This window comes from Tachyglossus aculeatus, chromosome 14, assembly GCF_015852505.1.
Source record: "Tachyglossus aculeatus isolate mTacAcu1 chromosome 14, mTacAcu1.pri, whole genome shotgun sequence".
NCBI classification, from domain to species: Eukaryota; Metazoa; Chordata; class Mammalia; order Monotremata; family Tachyglossidae; genus Tachyglossus; species Tachyglossus aculeatus.
The window spans coordinates 32,740,785-32,767,802 of NC_052079.1; the positions used below are offsets into that span (position 1 = coordinate 32,740,785).

The 27,018-nt window shown below is 37.8% G+C and overlaps 1 protein-coding gene across 1 annotated transcript; it reads left to right on the forward strand.

The window, feature by feature from the left end:
- Window positions 1-1,459: 1,459 nt before the first annotated feature.
- Window positions 1,460-26,649, forward strand: ALX1 (ALX homeobox 1). Its single transcript, XM_038756829.1, has 4 exons — window positions 1,460-1,691; window positions 7,818-8,122; window positions 11,159-11,287; window positions 26,126-26,649. The coding sequence occupies exons 1-4, from the start codon at window positions 1,460-1,462 to the stop codon at window positions 26,444-26,446; spliced, it is 987 nt and encodes a 328-aa protein (XP_038612757.1). The 3' UTR covers window positions 26,447-26,649.
- The last annotated feature ends 369 nt before the right edge of the window (window positions 26,650-27,018 follow it).

Here is a 27,018-nt window from a genome sequence, read left to right on the forward strand (position 1 = left end):
CCTGCCACGGCTGTGCCCAAGAACCTCCAGCCTCACCCAAACCTGCCACAGTTTCGCCCACGCGGGTCCAGCTTCACCCAAACCTTGCATGGCTGCACCCAGGAGCCTCCAGCCTCACCCAAACCTACCATGGCTGTGCCCAAGAGCTTTCAGCCTCACCCACACCTGCCATGGCTGCGCCCAAGAGCCTCCAACCTCACCCAAACCTGCCACAGCTGCACACGGGGGCCCAGCCTCATTCACACCTGCCATGGTTGGGCCCAAGAGCCTCCAGCCTCACCCAAACCTGCCAAAGCTGTGCCCAAGAGCCTCCAGCCTCACCCAAACCTGCCACAGCTGCGCTCAAGCCCTGCTACGTACATGGAGGCAGCCAGAGGTGAGGGGAAGGCTACACGCCGGACACGCTGCCCGGCTCCTCTTTTATGGCCACTGCGCCTCTGAAAAAGCCGTAAAGGTGCCTTCCTTCCTCTTCTTTCCACTTCCACGTAAGATACGAGGGAGTTCGGGCTTTCCTATCTTCCAGCTTCTCATGGGGGAACCTATCAATTAACAGATATTTATCCTCTTTTCTTGAACAGAAAAAAAGATCTAAAACCCCCATTAAGGGATGCCTCTAGCAGAGAGATGGGTGGACATGGGTGTCTTAATTGTTTCAACTCCTCTATCCTCCTTCCTTCAACTCCCAACCCACCCCAGCTCCAGAAAAAAGCCAGCAACCTTTTTTGTGTGTGTATATAAGGGTCCGCCTGATGGCAAATGTTCTGTGCGCTGGGAACTGCCGCAACACCACAACTTCAATTGCTATTCATTTAATAGCTTCCAAAGTATCCGGCTTCTTGGGCTTCGGGTTAATGTGTATCTTCAATCTAAATAAACGATTTACTGATGAAATAAAAGCCCTTCAGAGTATTACTTCCTTTCAAGTTTCTGCGATGACTCTAAATCTTTCCAGGAGCTGGTGACTGAGGGAGAGGAGGGAGTGGGCTGGGGGGGGGGGGGGGGCGACTCCGAGGAGGGAGGAGAGAATAAAGAGGGGAGTTTATTCGCTTCCAAATCTATTCAGAAATGCCAGCCCTTTTCTGCTCTTGTGTGAGCCCTCTCCGTCTGCCTGTCTGAAATAGATGTGTGTGTGTAAAAGTGGGTCTGGGGCGGGTGGGGTGGGGGATAGGAGGGTGGGGGGAGGTTGAGAGGAAGAAGCTGGGGTGGAGTTAGTCGAATGCCTATTTTCATATTCATTAGAAATGGGAGGTTGCACGAGGAACCCTGCTGAGTTTCAAGATATAAAGGCAACTTCAGGTTCCCCTTTTCAAGACAAGACAAATTAAGGGGTCGGAGCAAAAGCAGGTCCTGAGCTTCCTGTCTCTCTCTCTCTCTCTGTCTATCCATCGACCGCCCCCCCCCCACCCCCCACCCCCAGTCCAGCCTCTGTGCTCCAGAGGAGGCTCCACGGCAGCCTTAGATGATTATGGATTTTCTGAGCGAGAAGTTTGCCCTGAAGAGCCCGCCGAGTAAAAACAGTGACTTTTACATGGGAGCGGGAGGCGCTTTGGAGCACGTTATGGAAACTTTGGACAATGAGTCCTTTTACAGCAAAACCTCAGGCGGCAAATGTGTGCAGGCCTTCAACCCCCTCCAAAGGGCAGAGCATCATGTGAGGCTGGAGAGGACATCTCCCTGTCAGGAGAATAATGGTGAGTGAGCCTCCCCCCACCTACTCCCCCTTCATCCCCAGCCCCGGATTGGGGGGTCCGTCCTGGGGCTTCCTCGGGCTCGTCTCAGGCCGCCACCAACCCGTGTCTCGTCCAGCCCAGAGTCGCTGTCCCTGTCGGGAGAGCCCGAAACCAAAAGGCAGGGCAGAGGGATGGAAGGGAGGAGAGGGAGGAAAGAAAGGTAAAGGAAAGAAGAGGAAGGAAGGGTAAAAGAAAGACAAGGAAGGAGAGGGAGGAAAGAAAGGTAAAGGAAAGAAGAGGAAGGAAGGGTCAAAGAAAGACAAGGAAGGAGGGAAGGAAGAAGAAAGAGGAAAGAAAAGTGAAGGAAAGAAGGGTAAAAGAAAGACAAGGAAGTAGAGGGAGGAAAGAAAGGTAAAGGAAAGAAGAGGAAGGAAGGGTAAAAGAAAGACAAGGAAGGAGGGAAGGAAGAAGACAGAGGAAAGAAAAGTAAAGGAAAGAAGAGGAAGGAAGGAAGGGTAAAAGAAAGACAAGGAAGGAGGGGAGGAAGGAGAGGGAGGAAAGAAAGGTAAAGGAAAGAAGAGGAAGGAAGGGTAAAAGAAAGACACGGAAGGAGGGAAGGAAGAAGAGAGCAGAAAGAAAAGTAAAGGAAAAGAGGGAGGAAGAAAGTAAAAGACAAGGAAGGAGAAGGAGGAGAGAAGGATATAAGAAAGACAAGTAAGGAGAGGGAGGGAGGGTAAAGGGAAGACAAGATAGAAAGGGAGGAAGGAAAGAAGGGTAAAGGAGAGACAAGGAAGGGAGGGAGGAAAGAAGGGTAAAGGAAAGACAAGGAAGGAGGGAAGGAAGATGAGGGAGGAAAGAAGGGTAAAAGAAGGGGAGGGAGGAAAGAAGGATAAAGGAAAGACAAAGAGGGAAGGAAAGAAGGCTCAAGGAAAGACAAGGAAGGAGGAAAGGGAGGAAGCAGAGCCGCCAGGAAAGCCAGCCGTCGCTGGTTTCGGTCCCGAATTTGCCAGAATCGGGAGAGCGATCCGGGTCAGGGCGGGGGGGAGGAACGCCGGGGTCCCCGGGCTCTCCGTCCCTTCTCGGCTCGGGGGTCTCGCTGCCCCCTTGCCCAGCCCGGCCCGGCCCCAAGCAGGGACGGCGGAGGACCAAGGGAGGCGGCCCGCTCCGCTCATCCTCCCCTCCGCTCCTCTCCGCTGGGGTCCGGGACGGACGGGCGGGCCCGGAGACGGGAGGCCCGGAGGCAGAGCAGAGGGCGGGGGCGGAGACCCGGGGGTGGACGGGCCCCGACGCCCAGCGAGGGCCACCCGTGGATTCGCGGAGGCCCGCAGGTGCAGCGACAGGGACACGCGGAGCCCCAGAGGTAGAGACCGGCGCTCAGGAAAGGGCTGGGCGCATAGTACGCGCTTAACAAATACCCTCTTTACTGTAGAGGCACGCGGAGGCCCGGAGATAGAGACCGGCGCTTAGAAAAGGGCTGGGCGCGTAGTAAGCGCTTAACAAATACCTTCTTAACTGTAGAGACACGCGGAGGCCCAGAGATAGAGACCGGCGCTTAGAAAAGGGCTGGGCACATAGTAAGCGCTTAATAAATACCCTCTTTACTATAGAGACACGCGGAGTCCCAGCGACAGGCGGGCACAGAGACACGCAGAGAGCCAGAGACAGACGGGCACAGAGTCAGAGACACAAGACAGGCAGAAAGATAGAGACAGGAACAGAGACAGAGACACGCGGAGCGCAAGATGCAGATAGGCACGGAGACAGAAAAACGCGGAGAGACAGTCAATCAATCAATCGTATTTATTGAGCGCTTACTTTGGGCAGAGCAGTGTACTAAGCGCTTGGGAAGTACAAGTTGGCAACATCTAGAGACGGTCCCTACCCAACAGCAGGCACAGAGACACGCGGAGAGCCAGAGACAGACAGGCACAGAGACACGCGGAGAGACACAGGCACAGAGGCAGAGACACGCGGAGAGACAGAGACGGACAGACACAGAGACAGAGACACACGGAGAGCCAGAGAGAGACAGGTACAGAGACACGCGGGACGCCAGAGACAGACAGCACAGAGACACGCGGAGAACCAGAGACAGGCACAGAGACACGAGGAGAACCAGAGACAGACAGGCACAGAGACACGCGGAGAACCAGAGACAGACAGGCACAGAGACACGCGGAGAACCAGAGACAGACAGGCACAGAGACACACGGCAAGCCAGAGATAGGCAGGCACAGAGACACGCGGAGAGCCAGAGACAGACAGGCGCAGAGACAGAGACACGCGGAGAGTCCGAGACAGACAGGCACAGAGACAGAGACACGCGGATTGCCAGAGACAGACAAGCACAGAGACACACGGAGAGACAGAGACAGACAGGCACAGAGACACACGGAGAGACAGAGACAGACAAGCACAGAGACACGCGGAGAGCCAGAGACAGACAGGCACAGAGACAGAGACAGACACAGAGACACACGGAGAGCCAGAGACAGACAGGCACAGAGACACACGGAGAGACAGAGACAGACAGGCACAGAGACACGCGGAAAGCCAGAGATAGGCAGGCACAGAGACACGCGGAGAGCCAGAGACAGACAGGCACAGAGACAGAGACACGCGGAGAGACAGAGACAGACAGGCACAGAGACACGTGGAGAGCCGGAGACAACAAGCACAGAGACACACGGAGAGACAGAGACAGACAGGCACAGAGACACGCGGAGAGACAGAGACAGAGAGAGACAGGCACAGAGACAGAGACAGACAGGCACAGAGACACACGGAGAGCCAGAGACAGACAGGCACAGAGACACACGGAAAGCCAGAGACAGACAGGTACAGAGACAGGCACAGAGACAGAGACAGGCACAGAGACAGAGACAGACAGGCACAGAGATAGAGACACGCGGAGAGTCAGACAGGCACAGAGACAGAGACACGCGGGGAGACAGTGAGAGACAGGCACAGGCACAGAGACACACGGAGAGCCAGAGACAGACAGGCACAGAGACAGAGACTAGCGGAGAGACAGAGACAGGCGCACAAACACGCGGAGAGCCAGAGACACGCGGAAAGACAGAGAGACGCGGAGAGCCAGAGACAGACGGGCGCAGAGACACGCGGAGAGATAGAGAGACAAGCACAGAGACAGAGACACGAGGAGGGACAGAGACAGACAGCCCCAGAGATAGATAAGAAGTAGCATGGCCTAGTGGCTAGATCACAGGCCTGAGAGTCAAGGTCATGGGTTCTAATCCCGGCTCCACCACTTGTCTGCTGAGTGACCTTGGGCGAGTCACTTCCCTTCTCGGTGCCTCAGTTCCCTTATCGGTAAAATGGGGATTAAGACTGAGCCCCGTGTGGGACACGAACTGTGGCCTACCCATTTATCTTGTGTCTACCCCAGCGCTTAGAACAGTGCCTGGCACACAGTTAGACTGTGGGCCCGTTGTTGGGTGGGGATTGTCTCTGTTGCAGCATCATACGTTTCAAGCGCTTAGTACAGTGCTCTGCACACAGTAAGCTCCCAATAAATACGATTGGACGAATGACTAGTAAGCGCTTAACAAATAGAGTGATTATTATAGACACCCGTTGAGCTTCAGCGCTCAATTCCTGTTCCCACCTTCTGCCTCGCTGGCTCAGCGATGTCCACGTCCGTTAAATTGAGTTTTTCACCCCCTTCAAACCCTCCACATTAAAAATAACCGAAGCACAAACTATTTAAACGCCGCCGCTGAAGTCTTCAGCTCCGAGCGTACGAGTATAGCAAAGTCAAAATGTTATCCAAACAAACCATCTATCTCGTCTCTCTTGTAACCGAATCCCTACCTCTTATTTCAGTTCGTGACACTTTAAGCACGTTTACAATTCCGAGAGGACTTCGCCTTATCGCCGTGTACATGCCGCATCTAACCTGTAAAACTGAGGGTTCCGTTAAAATAACACACCAATTAAACCTGAGATATTTATAACAAGTCCCATTTACTTTAATGAGAAGTCGAAAGCTGGCAATAAACCCAGTGTTCTTTTGTTAGTTTAATCTACTCGATGCTACTTGGAAGTTCTTTTCCACAAGCAGCATGCTGTCAGTTAAAAAATAAATCAGAGTTCTAACTATATTTGTAAAGTTAGCTTTTGACTTTCTGTTATTTTATTTCATAAAGTATAACCCATCACATATCATCAATCGTATTTATTGAGCGCTTACTATGTGCAGAGCACTGTACGAAGCGCTTGGGAAGTACAAATTGGCAACATATAGAGACAGTCCCTACCCAACAATGGGCTCACAGTCTATATATATATATATATAAGTTCATTTTAATAATTTTAAATATATAGCGGATGCACATTTGATTGGTTTGAAGATTGCTCAAACGTTTGGCCAAGTTATAGAAAATTCCAAAATTTTTATACACTCTGAAGATGCACTCTGATTTAATTTTGGTGTAGATAGTTGTGTGTATTTTTGGCTTACATAAGCATATTCTTTTAAAATGATCTTAATTGCCAACATTAAAAAAAAAAAAAAACAGTTTCCCAATTGACAGACTGATCAGTGAAACTAAGGTAACCCTCCTTTTTTAAATTTTTGGAAACCAGAGAAAAGAAGTTGAAGTGTAATTGTTTATGATGATTTTTAAAACGTTATGCACAGCTGGGAAGGACTTGCCACATACGTTATAGCTACATGGGCAAAGTAAAGGAAAAATGAACAATTGTCTAGTTAATTAAATCACTGAGGACAGCACTCAGGATTATTAAACAATCACTGGTTTTCTCTGCTCTTTGGCCTGAATTTTATGGGAAATAATTTCTTAAATTCCATCCATACTTGCTTGCAAAGGCACAACACTATCATGTATTTTTGGTTCTTTCTTAGTTTAGTTTTAGCATAACACATGTATTTTCAGTATAATTTTCATTTACTTTAAAATCTGGTGATTGTGTAGCAAGTATAGTAATAAACAGCCAAAAATTTTGATAGCAGTTGGAACAATTTTAGAAAAATGTGTTTTGTGAGATCCTTGAAAAAGATGAGTGGAAGAGAGAATCATAACTCACTCCTTAAGATAAATATTTTCGAGTCGATTTCTCCACGGAAACTTCCTCAGTTTAGAGGTTTATATTTTTGGTCTATTTTTGATTATTTGATCAGACATCTGATTTAGTTTTGGTGCAAATCATGCTGGGTGAATGGAATCTATTCAACAATTTTGAAGGAAATTATTGAGGGTGGCAAAAAACCCCAAATCAGCATTCCAGACACCATCCTTTCTATTGTTTTACTAGCTGTCTGACTTTTTTTCTGCTAGGACAAAAATAACTTCTCCCTCCAGAAATATGTTTATTAATGTCTCAGAATTGTATCCTATTTAGTAGAAAGTGCATAGTGATTCTTTTTTTCTAAAGTTTAAAGGCAAGTTCTAAAACCTCTTCTCTAGGAAAAAAATCTACTCTAGTACTAGCAGAAATAATTGAAAATTATTATATCTTTTTACTTGTTGCCATTTCATATAAATAATCCAAATTTACAATCATAATGCCATGCCCGAGAAGTAGTTCCAAATCACACATTTAAAGAATGTAGGTGGAAAAGTAACTTCAGCAAGGTTATTGGCTTTCATTTGTTCCCGGACTTACAAGTTGGTGTTACAATGGCAATTTATAGACATACATTCCTTTTTTTTTCCCTTTCTGATTTGTGTGAGCATTTTGATTCAAAAATTTGGACACTAAAGCACAAACATACCCTTTGTTCCCCTTACTGGATTCCACTGTACTCCAGAATCCCTTGAATTATATATGCTGTGAGCCCTAAACATAATTCTAGCATAACAAATATATGTATGCATCAATTTGGGCAATGTACTCTATATTTTCGAATTAAAAGTTCGAAGACTTTTGAATAATGAAATTCTCTACGTAGTGAAGATGTTGAGAGTGTAAATTAATGATGTAATGAATGAATCTACAGTAGTGTCTGGCCTGTCTTTAACTTTACAGAGCATTTAAACTAATGTTATAGAGCACAAGTTGAAACACAGTTGTCTAGTTTCTTTGTGAAAATGTTGTCTGTCAGTCTTGAGATGTGAAGACTTATCTAACTGGCTATTTTTTTGTTTTCTCTTCTGGGTACAGTGAACTATGGAATTACTAAAGTAGAAGGACAGCCTCTTCACACTGAGCTGAATAGAGCCATGGACAACTGTAACAATCTTAGGATGTCGCCAGTGAAGGGGCTTCAGGAGAAGGGCGAACTGGATGAACTTGGAGATAAATGTGACAGCAACGTCACCAGTAGTAAGAAGAGGAGACACAGAACCACCTTTACCAGTTTACAGTTGGAGGAGCTGGAGAAAGTCTTCCAGAAGACACATTATCCTGATGTGTATGTGAGAGAACAGCTTGCTCTGAGAACAGAGCTCACAGAAGCCAGGGTGCAGGTAGGTCCAACTTCTGAATCCTAGTAATTGAAAAATGAGGAGACACTCTAATGATAGCCATCAAAGGTTTTGCTCAGTGTATAAGATGGAAAATCATTGTTACATTTTTGCTTTCAAGAGCCACAAATACGTTTGTGACTAAAACTGGGGTCTTTGATCTGAACAGATGTAAGATATGTATTAAATGTCTATGTCGTTGTAGTCAAAGTCATTTAAATTTACAAATGAACTTGAAAGGAATATTAGGATATTACATAAAAACACATATCCGTAGTACCTAGCAATGGTGTTAAAAAGGTTTGTGCTATAAAAGGGGGACTTTAATAGATGGCTAATAGACTAGTTTAAAAGAGGAAAAACTATTCTCCGTGCTAATATTTGAAATGATGTGGCCTAAAGTTACCTAAGTGAAACATCTTTATTTAAATAGCTGAAATATCAAGTTTAGAGGATTTTCACATACATTCTAAGATCAAAATTTGTATAACTGGCACAGTTTAACAATGTTTAAGGAACATAACTTTTGTGACTATAAAGAGAAAACAAGGATGAATGGAAAAGCAGAAACAGGATTCCTTTCAACAAAGCATAGTACTGTGAAAGGATATATCATCATCATCATCATCATCAATCGTATTTATTGAGCGCTTACTGTGTGCAGGATATATGCAATAATGAATTATTAAGTATTCAAGGTAATCTGGCTGTTGCCTTTATTTGATTATTGATGCATAGGTAATACACATTCTCAGCAGATGATGGTGTTTCTTTTTTTTGTTTTTTTTTAACAGAGAAAATATTGGGTCTTATCAGATTGCATTTAACAAAACATTTTTTGCCTGTGAAACACTGTCCTTTTATGAAAAATTCAGGGTAGTATAAAAAGAGGTAATAATTCTCTAAAGACCTTGTTTTAAGTATCAGCATACTGCTTTATTTTTTTCCTTCATCTTAAAATATTTTATTTTAATCTAAATGTGGCTTAAAAGAAAGCTAATCTTCAAAACCACTAATATTGACCGCTTGAGAGAAGGGATAGTGTTTGTTCTTGCTAGGAGTATACTAAATTTATTGATGACTTTTATCTGGAGTAGCAACGGTACTCCATAAAAGTATTCAGGAATAAAAGAAGGCCTTACATCATGAATTGCAGCAGGCAATTTACCCATAACAAGCCTCATATTTTTGCATTGGTTATGTCATTTTTGGTGAAAGAGCCAATTTCTAGAAAGGTGATGTTAATGAAAACATTTTGAGGTTCGTAAAAGTATTTAGAAAAAAAATCTATTTTCCTCTTAATTGTATCTTGCCCTTTCCCTGCCCAACTCTGCTTTCATTACCATATGGTTAAGTTTTCATATTTTCAAAATGATCAGCTGTACACCCTACCTGCCTTTTATGTTACCAGCATTTCATCAAGTTCCAATTTAATGTTTGTCCTGAATACATGCAGAGAGTCAACCTGAACCTAATTTATCTAAATTGTTCTCTTTCCCGGGCACACATAGATGGAGTAATTGGCACCCATTTTAAGGAGATTGTCAAGGTCTTTTTTCAATGAAAGAACCTCATTACTAAATTCCCTTAGCATGTTTTTGTCCCTCCTGCAGAGACAGCAGGAAAAATGTTTTTGAGCCCCGGGCATGATGGATAATACAAATTTACTAACATGGCCCTTAGAAAATATGCTCAATAGGTATGCCTCTCTGCCTTGTTTTGATTGCTGAATACATTCTTCAAAGTGCCATGTTAAATTTGCAGTAAGTACATGGAAATTAAACTGAGCAATAATATGTCCCAGCCGTTTGAACAGGTTAAAATTGCAGAGACATAGAGGAAGTGAACAGAAAAAGGAGCGGCATTAAAGATTCAAATGAGCTTAAACAGAGTGCTTTTGATCTTCACACTTTTCTGATTTGATTTCTAGATATCTATCATGAGCAGCCTACATTTTAAGCAAATGCTATATTTAAAGTAGTTACTAGTATTTATTTAGCATTTTATAAAAGGTACTTGTAAGAAATTTATCTAAATGACAGTTACAAAAAACATAGCCTTAACCTTCTAACATTCTTAAAAGTGTGGGAAATATAGACATCAAGAGAGTACTATTCTAGACTATACTAATTTAAAATGAGTGTCTTGAAAGTATTTTATATTTTAGACCCTAAATACTGAATTTTCCTAATGTTCAGGGGAACCAGGACAGTACTGTTATTTCCAGTGTGAATGGAGAAATAGTGTTAGACTGATTACTGACTTATCCATCCCACAATAGCAGAATCAGTATTAATTAGATTGACACATGAGCGTCCTCTAGTTCTGATTTGTCTACAGTGAACCGCATCTACTGTTTAATAAGAGAACTGTTGCATGGCATTTCCTTGAACATTTTCATAGGAGTAAGCCCAGTCATACTAGCTTTGATGTCACACGACCTAATCCATCTAATGCCAAATTAATGGTCAGCTTCAAAAGGATCTATTCTATATATGCTCCCACATCCCTTGGAAAAGTACGTTCAACATTCTTAAAAAATTCCAATGCCACGTAGAACTTGACCATCTGTTGTATGACACAGATGTAACCTTATATAACTTTGACTTTTTAGTATTTCCTGATCTGTTACTATTTTATGCAGGCCCACCGTAATGTGATATGGGCCGGGGTTGATGTGGTAGGTTTTCCGATGCCATGTCGATAAACTGAATTTCATTTTAAGCTCTAGGAAGTCTTTTGGAAGTGAACTATTAGGCTTGCAGCAGTGGAGTCCAAGAACTGAAATTTAAAATATTTCACATTCAGATTCTGAATCATTTCATTTATTCTACAACATGCAGTTCCTCGGGGACACCTATAATGCTCAATGTTGCTAGCAATAATTGACTCACCAAGAATGGATAAGAGACGGTGGGATGGAAAAATACCTATATTTTAGTAACCGTGATAATAATTTGGAATTGCAATTTGTATTGGAGTTCTTGATTTTAGTTGCGCTAAGTGTTTTGTTGATAATCCTTTACTTCTTTGACATAGGTTTGGTTTCAAAATCGAAGAGCTAAATGGAGAAAAAGGGAACGATATGGTCAGATACAACAAGCCAAAAGCCATTTTGCTGCCACTTATGATATATCAGTTTTACCTCGGACTGACAGCTACCCACAGGTACAGTAAATAGAATAGAATGAAAGCAAGGTGAGATGAAAGGGGATGATGCTCCTAAAACTAAATTCCCTATAATACTGATAAAGCAAGAATATAATTAAGGATTGTTAATTTTAAAATGGCTTTCATGGCCATTTTGGATTTTTCAGTGTTTTGTATCATAACTATTGAATACTTTGACTATTCAGTTCAGTCTTTGGTTTTTTGACTATTACAATAAAGAAAGCTTTCTTTAGCATGATACTATTGGGCTTTATTTGATTTGTCCAGAGTGGAGAAGGGTTCCACGAAACTGTCAGTTCCTGCCAAAGCATCTGTTTTCTCTTTTTGTCTTTTCTTCCCTTTGGCCAATTATATTTACATTTTCCCAAGGACATATTTTATCACTATGGCTTTTAGAAATATCACGGATCACCAAGTACTGCCATGCAGAACTGTACCTTTTCAATGCAAAAGATACTTGAATGACCTTGCGATTGTATTATTCTTCTTATTTTAATTAGCATGAAGCCATTTTTTTTCATAACAGAGTAGATGTACTCTGGAAAATATGGGTTTCATTTGATTTTCAAATAGGTGATTCGTTTGCCCTGACGTACCAAAATTCAGAATTCCATGACCTCCGGCAAGAAGATTTCAATAACAAGCAATATAATCTTTTATTCTGAGGCCAGTGACATTTTGTGAAGGAACATACTACTGTTAAAATACTTCTTTTATACATTAGCTTTCGCATGTGAGGCCCGTGCAAAAAGACTCGATGAACTGATGAACAGATAATTAATGATAAGACTGACACTATCATTTTCTAAAAACTGTAGATATATGCTGGCAGTGGGATCTGTCTTGCCTTTGCTTACTATAAATATATCTATATTTTAAATGCGAACTTAAAAATCCAATGATAAAAGTGGTCTTTTCATTCATTCGTTCAATTGTATTTATTGAGCGCTTACTGTATGCAGAGCACTTGGGAAGTACAAATCAGCAACATATAGAGACGGTCCCTACCCAACAACAGGCTCACAGTCTAGAAGGATAAAGTTTCCAAATGTATCCTTATCTTTGCAATTACCCTAGTAACTGAAGTTCAGAGTGATCTTTTGAGAGGCAAGGCCTTCTTTAGCAAATTATATTTATTTATTTATTTATTTATTTTTTTTTGGGGGGGTGATATGTAGAACTTGCGCTTATCCATTTCATTTTTGAAATTTAGTCGATTACTGCCATTGTAATAATGATTAAATTTCATCGGTGAAACAGTATGTGTAATATTTAGCTTGATAAAGAGTTTGGGTTCAGAAGGACTAAAAACTAATAATCTCTGTGTCAAATCATACTAAGGCAATGGACAAGGATTTGGCACTGTTAATAAAGTCATCTCAATTTTTCCTTTCTTGGAAAAAAAGAAGACTGAATCATGCTGATTTTAAATTAAAAGGTTATTCAGTTTATGGTAGATTGATGTTGGAAAAATGAAGGTAAAAGGTAATAAATGGGTAAACTGTACTGCTCTACTTCCTGACACGTTGACTGTCTCCAGATACTTCTCTTATCCTCCATTTCCTTTTACCCTTCTTTAATTGGCACTCAGTCACTCATTGTCATTGCTGGGGTGGCTTTTTTATGTTTTATCTTTCATTTCTGTTCCATTTTCTTCTTCATGTATAAGCTCTTTTCTATAGTTCTCTAATTTTCCTCTTTCTTTTCCCTCTCTCACCCTTCTTTCCTTTTTCACATACTTTCCTTGGTTTGTAAAGCAAAAGCTGTGGACATTTTATAAATGGCTAGGTGAAGGTGTCAAAGAAGGAGGAAAACATGTGCCGAGACTGATCTAGTCTCTTCAGAGGAGAGCTATCGCTACCCTGTATGGGCTTTATGATGAAGTGAGAGATGGCTGCAACTCTCCAGAGAACGTAGTTGCCTATCAACTCTATCGTACTGTACTCTCCTAAGCATTTAGTACAGTGCTCTGTACGCAGTAAATGCTTAATAATTGTGACTGGTTAATGCAGACTCTTGGAGATTCTGCAGTCATCCCTACCACAACCCATCTACCCATTGTGTCTGAGTGCTTTTCTGAGAAGTTGCATGGTGGATAAAATGGTAGATCATTGCTTCCAAGTGACTGAAATGGAATAGAAATAGGTTTCCAGAATAAGGAAAGTGACTTTCTTCCCTTCACAACAACCTAAACGTTCTCAGGAGCTCAACTGGGAGAATAAGGGCTAATCCTTTTGGTCTCCTGACTCTATATTTCCCTTATTTCTCCTTGTAGTACCCCAAATAGGAGAATTAAACAGGCAAGTACTGAGGTAGGTGCTTCTATGTTCCTTATTTTAACTCAGTTCATATGGAAGCCACTCCCAGCTTATGTCAACTAAGGTCTCTCCTTTGTTGTCCAGATTCAAAATTCTACTTCATTTTAGGCCGGCACCCTGAAAAAAAAATGAGCATGCAATCGATGACTTTGACTCACCAACTGGATTTCATTAACCCAAATTTCTAACTGTATTCTAAATTTTGTAAAGCTTTTCTATATTTTAAATCATCTTTAAAAATATAGTTAGTTTAGACTATCAACAGGACTAATTTGCTACCAAAATTAGTGGCCAAAATCAAGCATATTCTCAGATTCAGGGAAAAATACAAAACCAGGAAAAAAATTGCATTTAAATATTCAACCTTAAAAAATGGCTGAGATGAAGTTTTTCTAATTTTTTGAAAAACAAAGCAAAACAAAACAGAAAACAAAAACCCACATTCACAGGCTGAGATCATGTCTGCCAAGCTTCAGCCTGGAGGAAATTTTTATCACTGGGGACTTGAAATAGAAGTTTATAATGGAAACTATGACAACAGAATCCAGAAATGCAATGCAATAGAAAATCTGATTACTGGGTCTAATTATGAAGAAAAGTAAAGCGCTGAAAAGTCAAATATAATGGGAAAGAATCATTAGCAATATGGCAAGAAGATACTAAGTATTACATGGGTAGATTAAAGTGGCAGTGAATAGTTCCTATTCCTCTTGCCTCCCAGCCCTTAAGGCTATGGCATAAACATGCCAAAATTACACTCACAGTAATTTTCCTCCACCCATATTTCTCCCATTAGCACTGTCTCTAAATAATGATGTGACACTGAAAAACAATTGTAAGCCATGAACATTTTCTCATGCAGCTATTTTATTTGGAAAGGGTCTGGCACAATATTAAAAATTGGAATTGTAACATTGAACAGGTTGATAGTTTGGGGATAGTAAAGTAACTTGAATATGCAAATCAGAAGAAATGAATGCAAGGATCAACGTTTTGGCTTTCCTTTGTGAATTTAAGAGGCAGGTACTACTACCTCGCTACCTTCACATTTGACCAGTATCTGTCCAGAGCTGGCAAAAGCAGTTCCCAAAAACCTAGAACAAAATTGGAGTGCTTTATATCACTTCTTTTCTTAATCATGCTAACATATTGTACCAGTTAACAAATGACATAACATGTTTAGAGAAAGCAAGAAATGTTTGTTATGAAACAACTGATGAAGTACACACACTTATTGCTGTAATAGTCTTTTACTTTAAGTTGTTGCACCTTTGAATATGGAGAAATATTTTTAAGAGATAGCTCACATTTTAGCACCTATAATAACAATCTTAAAATTTGTGTTAATGGAAGATTTTATTTAATCATGTTAGTCATTGTTCTTGACACTGGCCATGTACGAAGCATTCTCTCCTTTCAGTGCACATCCCAAGGCACTCAGACTAATTCTAACCAAAAGTTGGCATATACGAAAGCCTATGAATATTGAGTATCACCATTTCAAGGTAAAGGATTGGGTGCAAAGTAGGAAAGCTGATAAATTATTTTGGTTCCAATATGCTTAGAAATAAATTATGATATTTAAAATGAAATAATTTATAGGATTTATTAGTCTAAAAAATCGATTGGAACAATCCAATCCATTCTCAGAGGCAGCAGCCACATTTTAAGATGCCTTGTTAGAGACTGGGGACTGGGAAAAGAACTGTGTTAGAATGGGGAATTCCCCAAACTGGGCCTCTGTAAATTACAGCACAAATTATATTCTTAACTTTTCTGTAAAAGTGACCATGCTCAGACTGTGAAGTTTCACCGTGCTGTTTGCTAACTGCGTGACCATATTTAAGTAACAGTTGATGTAGTGGTGTATCATGTAGTGATCAACATGACAGATAGCTTCTTTTGAAAATAAGTTATTTTTACACCTACTATTTCTTGATTAGCATAATTTTTTCCAGAGATGAAGTTGAGTACAGTGGCAAAGATATGTTCATGCCTATGCAATAGAAATAAGCATTCTGAAGGATAATTAACTTTTAAATATTGATGTGGGTAATAGTTTTTTTGACACAGGGACCAATTCCGTTTCCTAAATGCTTTAACACAATTACTTAATATGTCCACATCCTACCATATTGAGATTTGCCATGTATGAACCCTGAGAATTCCACTCTGTACCCCCAATTTGCTATCTGTAACATTAGCCAGGCTTGTTTGATGAATTTTATGTTTAATTCCTTCTGTCTTAATATTATACCAATGATAAGTTACGGGGAATGATACGGGGCCAACCAATGTAGTATTGCTGAGAATCATTTACTTCATGAAGACATAGCTCAATCTGCAAAAACTGTGGGTAACACAAAATGATGGCACTTTATTTTGTGAAAATTATGTGGATAGTTTAGTGCATTTTACATTTTTTTAAGTTGAGCTACACCAGTCCAAAAGACTAGTCCTTTGAAAAAGAATTTTTTATTCAGTGTTTCAAGAGTTAACAGCAGTAGTGAATATTTAGGACATTCCAATAAGAAGCATATACTACACATTTATCAATTCTCAGTAAAGGACCATAAATAAATCTGCTTCAGTTTTCAAGATAAATGAATAAAGAACATATGGCTATAGCATTTAGATTCCCTTTTTTTGTGATTCATTTTAAACTGTGTATTTCTGGAGTTGGATTTCAAAGTGAAAATTAAGACCTTAAATTTGCATGTAATCTCCCAAATCATAGAAAAATTATAGAACAGTTTTTTTTTTCATTGCAAGTTTGTATTGTTTAAAGTTCATCAATCTAAAAATTTATGCTTTTGTGTCTTAAAGGGCTGTTTAGTAAATTCTAACCCTTATTCATTCCACTTTTCTATGCTTTCTTAACTGTTACTTTTACTGATGAAATTGACTTAAGTCTAATGATAGTCCTGCGGCCCTCTTCCCGAACAATATCAATATTACTGAGTATCCAGTCAGTTTTGACCTTTTCCAAGAAAATACTACTTTCTTGTCAGTGTAATACCTATCAATTTTGTCTTAAATTCAAAGAATATAAACAAACATAAATCTTTTCACTGCTGGTAATAAATCTATACTTCCTTTTGGGAAAAATTACTGGATTATTGGATAAACTGGAGTAATGTTAAATGTGTGCAGATTGGGAGATGAACTGAGGTGACATCAATAATTATGAAGTTATCCTGAGATTTCAGCAAAATAATTGTAAAACTATCACAAAATTATCTTGTTTAAACAAATGGTTTTTAGAGTTTAATGCTTTAGTTATCCTCTGCCATGAACTGGATTTGTGCCACTTGTAAAACTCATTCCAATAAAACGCAGTAAAATAGGTAAATAAATTAATTAAAGCATTGAGCAAGGGGCTTCAATTAATAATATACCAAATAGTGACACTTGAAACATTTGTGAAATTACTCATATAAAAAAAAGGAAAAATTAGCAACATGGACTTCATTTTGTAACAGCAAATATTGACACTTCTACTGCATATGTCTGATATTGTTGCTCTGCTATTAAGGCACATTTTTTTAAATAGAGCTGCTAACATATTTCCACCTTTTTCATAGCAGGTAGTAAACCATTTATAAAATTGTATTTTAGAAATCTTTAAAGGTTGTTTTCACAAACAGAGTAAGTCTTCAATTGAGAAATCGTTGGAAATAGAATTAACTTCATCCATGTTTTCTATGAAATACATATTTTCCCCCACTTTCCAAGTATACAAATTATTTCAAAGAATAGTTTAAAATGCATTTTTAATGACAAAATCAATGCTAATCATATATTTTACCCAATTATTAAAATTAAGAGTATCCACCTTGTGAAGGTTGTGGAATTTGGGTATTGTGTATTTAAGCAGTGACATAGAGAAATTAATTGTTTCTGATAAATTAGGGAAAGTTCCATGTTTTGAATTACAATTGAAACACCAAAGAAGCACGTGAATGAAAAATGTGTTCTAAATGTTAATTGCTGCCTGTTAAGAGCAGTTGATTCACATAGTGCTAAATTACAGTTATGCCCTCCTCAGCAAGGAAATTTTCAAGTTTGACTTTACAGTTAATGGTGATATTGATTTAATTATCACAACCTCTAAAATATATATAAAAAAGAAGGTCAAATTACTTTCAATCCATTATGTCCTTAATGGGCAATGAGCATCTTTCAAAATTGCAGCTACAGGAAAATATTTAGATGTTAGGTGTGTTAAAAGAAACCGTACATTTAGAGTCATAGAAATTTAGATTAGAATTTTAGATTAGAAACTCTGGAAATCTAAATTTCTCCTCTTGAATTGTAACGCATAGAAGTTTTATACAAAAACAAATATGTATCTCTTGAATACCACTGTGAAAATTATTTTTCCCCAATGAACAATTTGTGTTGCCCTCAGATGAAAGCTGGAAATGGGACTGGATGATACTTCCAATTAAAATGATTTCAACTGAGGCTTTTTGTGATACTTGGCATCATCATGATGTATCTACCAAGTCCGTTCTATTGTACTCTTCCAAATGCTTAGTACAGTGCTATGCACAGACTAAGCACTCAATAAACCACAATAATTAATTGATTTAATGGAAATGAGCAGGAGCATGTCTAACTCTGTTATAATGTCCTCCCCCAAGCACTTAGTACAGTACTCTGCACTTAGGCAGTTCTCAAGAAATTTGATTGATTGATGAGCATTTTTCTTCATTTAACCAAGGACTTTAATGGTTAAAATAAAAACGGTATTGCATTTCTTTTTCCACTTATGCCTGATGAAGGTCACTTTATCAGCTCTCCCTCCATTAACCCGTGCAAAAATGGTATAATATCCAAAATAAAATACTGGTCCTAAAAGCTAGTTATAGGGCTAATCTTAATTCTCTAAAACCAATAAGGGAATGTGGTTTGATGAATAGTTAGATTTTTAAAAATCTTGATGATTATAAAATACTCTACTTTTTGTAGTCTTGTGAGTCAATACTTTTAAAAAAATTTCTCAGATATTCTTAATTTATATATTCATCCTGGGGGATAATTGAACATTTTTAGAGGTCCTTTATTGTCTTTCAGGCTATCAGTAAATTATAGCTGAAGCAGTTGAGTAGGAAACCTGAAAAGAAGTTAATGCAGTCTCCAAAATTGTGAGGGAGCAAGATACAAAATGGGAAAATATGCTGTATGATAAAAATATTGGATTTAGATAAAGTTATTCAGTAACCATTACCCATTTAGCTGAAATGAAAACATCAGACAGTAGCTAAATTGTACTTATGATAGTTATCGTATGCGATTTTTATTTATAAAAAATCCAAGTGAAATATAGATTTCAATAAAATCTAATGATTTAACTGTTTTTGGAAATATTTCCCATATGCTTTCTTGCAAAATATGTTATATTAGTATATTTTTGTCAGGAAAAAAATGAAAAATTAATAACAATGATGTATGCATTAGGTATAAAGTAATTATATTTTATGCAGTAGATAAATAACATTTTTATAAGTGTGAGCCAAATAAACTCAAAACAAATTCTGGAATAAAGAAACAAATTTTAGGAGCCTTATTCATGTGATTTTTTGAATTATATCCTTTCAAAAAATTAGTCATAACTCATCCCAGGTTTTTCTTATTCTGTCTGGGGAAGTGGGAGAGAAGCCACTGTATTTTAAAAATCTCCACATATTGTAAGAATAGAGTGTTCTCTGCAGTATTTTAAGAAATCCGTTTTATTGTGTCAAAAGCATTGAATCATCTCTTATTTTTGCAAATTTGTACTCTGGAATTTCAGAGTTAGTGTCAAGTGTATCGGTCCATTTTCAGACTGAGAGTTGATATAGATGATTTAACAAGTATTCAACTTTCAATGTCATATTTATTGAGTATTTACTGTGTCCAGAACACTGTACTAAGCTCAACATCTCTCTTTTTTTTTTTTTACATTTTGGGACTAATTTCTTGGTGAATTACTGGTCTTCTGTTGAGATACAGGTCAATGATATTGAAATGTATTACACTTAAAGACAGTTTAGGTTTGCAATTAGAATAAAAATGCTTGCACAAAATTCTTCTTTTTTTAGAAATATGAACGACCTTCAGAAGCTAAAGTTTCTCATTTCATTCACTATAATTTAAGCAATTAATTTAGGAGGAAAAAATTCGAAGTTGAGTGAAAACCTCCCATTAAAAAAATCTAGCTTGCTATGAATTTATGAATTCATATAGTCAATATTTCAGTCTCACAAGTCGTTTACATCATCCATTTATAATGCCATACGTCCTGTAGTTTCTTTTTGTCCCGTGAATATTAAAGCAAGGGATTATGCACCCTTACTTTCCGTTTCCTAAAAACTACAAAAAAATGTTCAGGGTCATGTGCTGGATGTTAGATAACTTCCATCTATGCTACTTGACCAATACCATACATAGCATTTAGAACGTATTTAATACCAGAATTTTCAAAACACAAATATTTAGGAACTACAGTAACATTAAGGTAGTTTTATGAAGACTTAGAAAAGAAGGACATAAACATCAGTTACGGAATTCTGGCTGAGGGACCAATTTGTATTATTGAATCACAGGACAACGAGATGATTTGCACTATCCATTCCTCTACCTTCAGGAAGGGCCTACGGTGAAACCATAATAGACCAAATTGAATCTTCCTTAATTTGAACACATCCACAGAAGGAGGTTCAACACCTCCCTTAATAAATGAGATTGAATAGTTTAACAGCATTCCCTATTGGAAGATATCTCCTTTAAATGTGAAATGAAACAGAACTTTCCCCATCTTCTCCAGATGAATATACAGCTTCTAGTCATTAATTCCAGTCTGAAGAAAATGTTCTTTCTTATAAATTTTATATTTCAAAAAGAGCAGATTAAATTGTATATACTGACTTTAGAAAATTGGCATAACAAGAAAGAAATTTTAGTAGAGCTGCCCTAATTCATAGATTTGCATATTTCCAGTTGAAATAGTACATGTTCAAAGTGGCTGAAATGCCTTGAATTGCTCCTTGGAGGCAATTCATTTGGAGTGTTTCTTGTTTTATTTACACATAACCTTTTGAGCTAGATATTGGCTGGGTTATCATAAGCAAATGAAGTGTTGCAAGGAGGAGCAGATGTTTTCCAAACAGTAATGACCTAAAGCAACTATATTTTTAAAAGAAAAAAACACGTTTATAAATTAAGAACTAAGATGCAATGTGGAAACATTTTACTTGAAGCAAATGAGTAGAAATGGTTTTAAAAAATATTTTAGACTGCCCCATCAGGCCAAAATAAAATATTTTTTGGATCGTATGCTTGCAGGAATCAGTTCACTTTTGAGAGCATTTACAGAATGTAAGAAATTGTCAGTGTAAGGTTTACTAGGTAGTTCTAGATTAAAATGTTTTGATTAAAAATAAAAATCATTTAAGCCCAAATTATAAATATCCATAGTACTATAGGATTCTAGTTTGTGATTCTTGTTTAGAGAGAAAAGTTACTACTGGTTGGCTAACAGTTTTTCAGTGCAGAGCATCTTGCTTTGTGGTGTTCTCTTTCAATGCATTTTTTAATATTGAGTTTACTTGCTGGGTGCTTCTTTCCTCAAACAGAATCATTGAACTAGTCTCAAATATGCCATCTTCCATTTTCCTCTAGTCTCCATTTCATTCCTTCCTATGTCCATTTATGAATTCTTCTCTTCTACAGAATTTTCATTCATTTTTTTTTATTTCCCATTTAGTTCTTGAATGTTCACCTTAAGTATTCCTAAACCAAGAAAAATTAACTTTCACAAGGATAATGATAAATTAAATCCCAAACGCCGATAGTTATAATTTAAAATGTGTATTCAGTGACACACTCCTTTGTAAGTGCAGAGCCCTTAAGTAGGGATTAATCCTATTTTAAAAATGACATTTCCATGACTGATAGGGGTGTCGGTTTATTCAGGGAGTTAGGTAAGGTTTATTGGTGAAAGGCAATAACACTGTATCCTTTTATTGAGATACTCCTACATCATCCCATACTGTTTAATATTACTTTATCAAAAGGGATTGATTATGTTTCTCTGCCCCTGTCTTGCTTTTGATAATGTTGGAAAGTACAAAAGTAAATTCACTTTCATTTTCTGAAATCTCTTTAGGATGGAAATACATTACTTTGATTTTGTAGCCTATATAATATTCAGGTGAAACCCAGTAAAATGATCAAGATCAATTTAGGAAAACTGGAAAAGGTGGTAATTGGCATTAGCACTCCTTTAGTTATTTCGAGATATTCATTCATTCAATGGTATTTATTAAGCGCTTATACTGTGTGCAGAGCATGGTTTCTGGCACTGATCATTATGCACTGGTTAAAAGAGAATGCATATCAAAGACTCAACCTAAATTAAAATAACATTATCAGATATGTCTTAAAGATTAGCACTCTGAAATTCTAGGCAAGGAATGCTTCAGCTCTATTGAATTTAAAACCCAGTATTTATAATTAAACAATTTAAATAACATGTAAGTTTTTTTTTTTTTTAAACTCAACTTTGTAGATTGGATAACAATCAGTTATGAAGATCGATGAAACAGCATATGGAATTTATGCACCCCCACCTAAGAAGCAAGATTCATTTTTAAGTCTTTTCCCATGAACAGACTCTGGTGTAGTTTAAGTGGCTCTTGCTTCTGTTTTTCTTGATGCAATCTTGACTATGACAAAGAATGTTCTTTTTCCCCCCTTTTTTCTATGGTATTTGTTACCAGTTTACTATGTACAAGGCACACTATACTCAGCGCTGGGGTAGATACAAGGTAATCCAGTTGGACACAGTCCATGTCCCACATGGGGCTTACAGTCTTAATCCCCATTTTTCAGATGAGGTATCTGAGGCTGAGAGACACTAAGTAACTTGCCCAGGGTCACACAGCAGACAAATGGCAGAGCCATTATTAGTACTCATGTCCTTCTGATTCCCAGGCCCGTGTTCTGTCCATTAGATTGCACTGCTTCTGTGACAATGATAATCATTATGATAATCATTATACTTGACATCTCCAAAAAGCATCTATTAAGTGCCTATCTGTGACTGTGAGCCCGTTGTCGGGTAGAAACCATCTTTATATGTTACCGACTTGTACTTCCCAAGCGCTTAGTACAGTGCTCTGCACACAGTAAGTGCTCAATAAATACAGTTGAATGAATGAATGAATGAATGCATAAAACAGTTAGGTACTGGTAGTCTATGAAGGAAAATATTGTTATGGAAAGAAATCTGAAGTATATTGGAAGATCATGGATTTTTTAGATATTTCATCTTCAATTCATTTTTCTAAAATTTGTGTTAAACTTGAAAAAACTCAATGTAATGAAATATTTAATTCATGGGTGTTTTCACACTTTCACTGCCAAAATGGACTTCAGTCAATTTAAAAATCCATCCTAATTTTGTCATGGTCATCTTAATTGATTTAGAACAATGCTAATTTTGCATCATTCATTCATTCAATCGTATTTATTGAGCACTTACTGTGTGCAGAGCGCTGTACTAAGTGCTTATTATTACTAGAATTGCTATATTAATGTATACATATTTTAAAATATATCTCATATCTCTGTAGAAATATACAGATCTACACAAACATATTCTCTGGAGAATGTCATTTATTTTTCCTATGAAAAAGATTTAAGGAATCATAAAAATAAAATGTCAAGGTAAACCCCAAATGATTGAGATTTAAGCCAATTTTACTGAATTAAAACATCCTGATATCATTATCATCAACAGAACTTATTGAGCACTTACTATGTGCATAAAATTTATTCTAGACACCTGAGGAACATGAAATAGAAGTTACAAAAAAGCTATCAATTACCCAAATTAATCAACTTTGCAATTTATCAGGGAAGACAAATGGAAACCTATTGTCAAATATGCAATATGTTTAAGAGCGAGACTATGTATAAATGGTAAAAAAAATATGCAAGCAAGCAATAATAAATAAATAAATAAATGAGTGCTAAAATGGATAATGAGTTGGCATGAGTAGGAAGGTGGAGAATTAGTCGGGGATTGCCTCATGAAGAAGACAACTTTTAAGATGGTTTTAAGGAGGGGAAGACATGAGTTGGTGGAGTACTTATCTTTAGACAACTAGGCAAACATGGAAAAAGAACATTTGTTTCTCCTAAAACACAGGGCTTGTATTTTTACAGAATCCCATGTTAAGGAAGCTCATTTTGTCATTCTCATTCCCTGTCTGATTCCACGTCTGCATACTTACATTCCTTTGACTCCATGGTGCTTGTTATTAGACAGTTTCCTAATTCTGCCAATACGTTCTATCCAAAATGGGCAGTGAAAACCCAAGCTTTGTCAAAATCGAATGTATAGGAAATACTCTCAGGGTAAGGATTAAATTGCATATGAGTAGATAGGAGTCTTGAAGAGTTAAGGGGAAATTTACTAGTTTTCCGAGTTTGAGCTTTCAGGTAAGTAATAATTATGAATGTATTAGCCACAAGGCAAATCGGAAAGCTGTCCAGAGTATACTGTCCTTCCTTGCCCTTCTGGCTTGCACGGGAAAGCTGGCATGGCCTTCTGGGCAAACCTCACCCTAAATAACTTTGATAATTTTACCCTCAAGTGTTCCCCTTTGCTGTAGCCATTACTTTAAAGTAAAAGTAAAGCCAGGTCCTCTAGTGCTACAGGTGTGTGAGATCTCTGAAGGTGGTGGTGAGTTTGGAGAGGGTGGAGATGGTGATTTTTGGCCTCAAGAATCTCCCAGACTTCCGCTGCTTAGCATCCCCCGAAACCTTACACTGGCCCTGATGAATAATTATATACAGTATACAGCACTACTAACCTAACACCCAGAAAAGTTTACTTAGCTGAGGTAGGAATTGGCTGAATTCTTTGGGCATAAACAACAACGGAGGAAATTTTAACCGTATCTATGAATTTATCTTTGCATTCTCAGTTTCTGTGCTTATTTGGGTTTCATTTTTTAATTCAACCTACTGAATATGGTGTTTACATGTTATCATCAAATAATGATTTTTTTTTTAATTTCAATGTCACGAGGTGGTTGCTGACCAAATGTTCTTCCTACCTTTCTACAGACTACTAAATGATTGGGAATGGGTTTGAATTGCAAAAATAGGGAGGTCATTTGGCATGACTGAACATCTTTACTATAAATGTGATAAAACACCAGCATAAGAATTTCTGATTGGAATTTTTTTTTAAATGTAAAATAGATAAGCATTTTCCTCAGTGGTAATTATTCTTGCGTGGCAGGAGGGACAGACTGCATGAGGTCCTTTCCAATTCTATGATTCTCTTCCTTTATGTCATCCTTTAGGACAGTGTTAAGAGAATGTTTCACTACATTCATTGTTGTGTGTTCATTTACTCTAATAAGCCCTAATCTAATAAAACTTGCACATTGTACCTTCACTCTAACCCTTCCCGATCCTTATATTTTTTTGGTTCAAAAAACTGTACCTGCAGTTTCCTGCCCTACACCTAATGAAGTTATCCTTTATGTTTCTCCAAATAGTTTCCACATATTTTACACTACATCTTTTTGCTTCTCTTCAAAAATCTATTCCATAGTACCTAAACCATCACTTTTATTTTATCTTCTTTTATTCACAGCATATCCTGGTTTATATGGGTTACGTGTTCAGTACAAAAAATATCACATTGGGTTTGTATTATATCATATTTATATAGTTAAGTTTTACACTGGGCTTGCTTCATTTTTACTTTATAGTTTGTATAGATAAAATTACCCATCTTTAGTATTTATGTTCCTTGCTTAAACCATAGATTCAAGTATAGACACATTCATAACACAGATGTTCTCAAAAACCATTTGTTTTACACAATGGTGCCCTGGTAGCAAAAAGAAAAGGACATGATATACACTGTGATCACAAAAACCTTTATAAACTCCTAAAATTAAATGTAGTTTTTATAAGTTATTGTCAATATCTCCAAAAGAAATATTCCTGGTTTAATACCATGCAGTATTTTCCCATAAAAAATGTCACCCAGAGCAGCCCATTTAGACAGCTAAAAAAATGTTCACTTGGATAATTTTGTTTGGAATTATGAAAAATATTTTTCAACTTAAAACATTTTTAAACACTGCGAAGTTATGTCACATGCATTTTAAAACAATAATATGAAAAGGTTATAGTAGAGGGTGAAGTATTTTAATAGATTTTGTATTCCAGAACTTGTAATTTGAGAAATTCTTTCATCTTTTGAATTGTGTCTGTGACATTTTGGAATCTATTACAAATCTTGATGAAAATTAAATGGTTACATTTTTAGTGATCTAATAATATCTTCTGAAAGAAATCTGTGGCATCAAAATAATGAGTGACATTAGAAAAAATAAAGGATCTGTTTATTGTGATATGCTCAAACCATATTTAAGAAACCAAAAACAATATCAAGAAGATGTTAATAGTAATATTCATTATTTCATTATTTTATATATTCCAGATTCAGAACAATTTGTGGGCAGGAAATGCAACTGGTGGTTCTGTGGTTACATCCTGCATGTTACCTCGTGACACTTCCTCCTGTATGACACCCTATTCTCATTCGCCTCGGACAGATTCTGGTTACACAGGCTTTTCAAACCACCAGAACCAGTTCAGCCATGTGCCACTCAACAATTTTTTCACTGACTCTCTACTTTCTGGTGCTTCCAATGGACATGCATTTGAAACAAAGCCGGAGTTTGAAAGAAGGTCTTCCAGTATTGCAGTTCTTCGAATGAAAGCCAAAGAGCACACTGCCAACATTTCGTGGGCCATGTAACAAACCGAACTTTCTTTTTTTCTTTTAATAGCAAAGTGAAAATGATATTATTTCTCATATTTAAAGGATACACAATAAGCTGCTGTGTGTGGAATTGCTAAAGGTCAGGAAATGCTATGAATGAAGAGAGCTTAAACACATACCTGATAGTATTTAACAATAAACTAAGAATAAACCAGTAAAGAACCTAAATAGGTTTACCATGCATCAATTTCAACAAATGTTTTAGTAGTAAGACCTGCTTTATTGTTAACAGTTGATGAAATATGATCATTAAACCTGCTAAAAGAATAAATGTATTAAATGGATACCTCTGTTATATATTGATTTATAGTCGCAATACATACCCCGGATTTCCTTGTAAATGAATACTTGATAAAGGAGGAAATCCATAGGGAAACCTCTAGTACGTCCAGACTGTGGGGCAAATGTTCAATCAAGGTTTGGGGAATTAAATGCATCTCTCCTCTTCTGCTTCCAAGAAGCCATAGATATAATATCCTTTTTCTGACTTAATTCTCAAGCCTTTCAGAGGGGATTTATTTCTGAATGTTTCAAAGTGTTTCCGTAAT

Coding starts and splice junctions, on each gene's coding strand:
- ALX1 (XM_038756829.1), top strand. CDS start 1,460: ATGATTATGGATTTTCTGAGCGAGAAGTTTGCCCTGAAGAGCCCGCCG. Junction 1,692..7,817: donor TCCCTGTCAGGAGAATAATG/GTGAGTGAGCCT, acceptor TTCTGGGTACAG/TGAACTATGGAATTACTAAA. Junction 8,123..11,158: donor TCACAGAAGCCAGGGTGCAG/GTAGGTCCAACT, acceptor TCTTTGACATAG/GTTTGGTTTCAAAATCGAAG.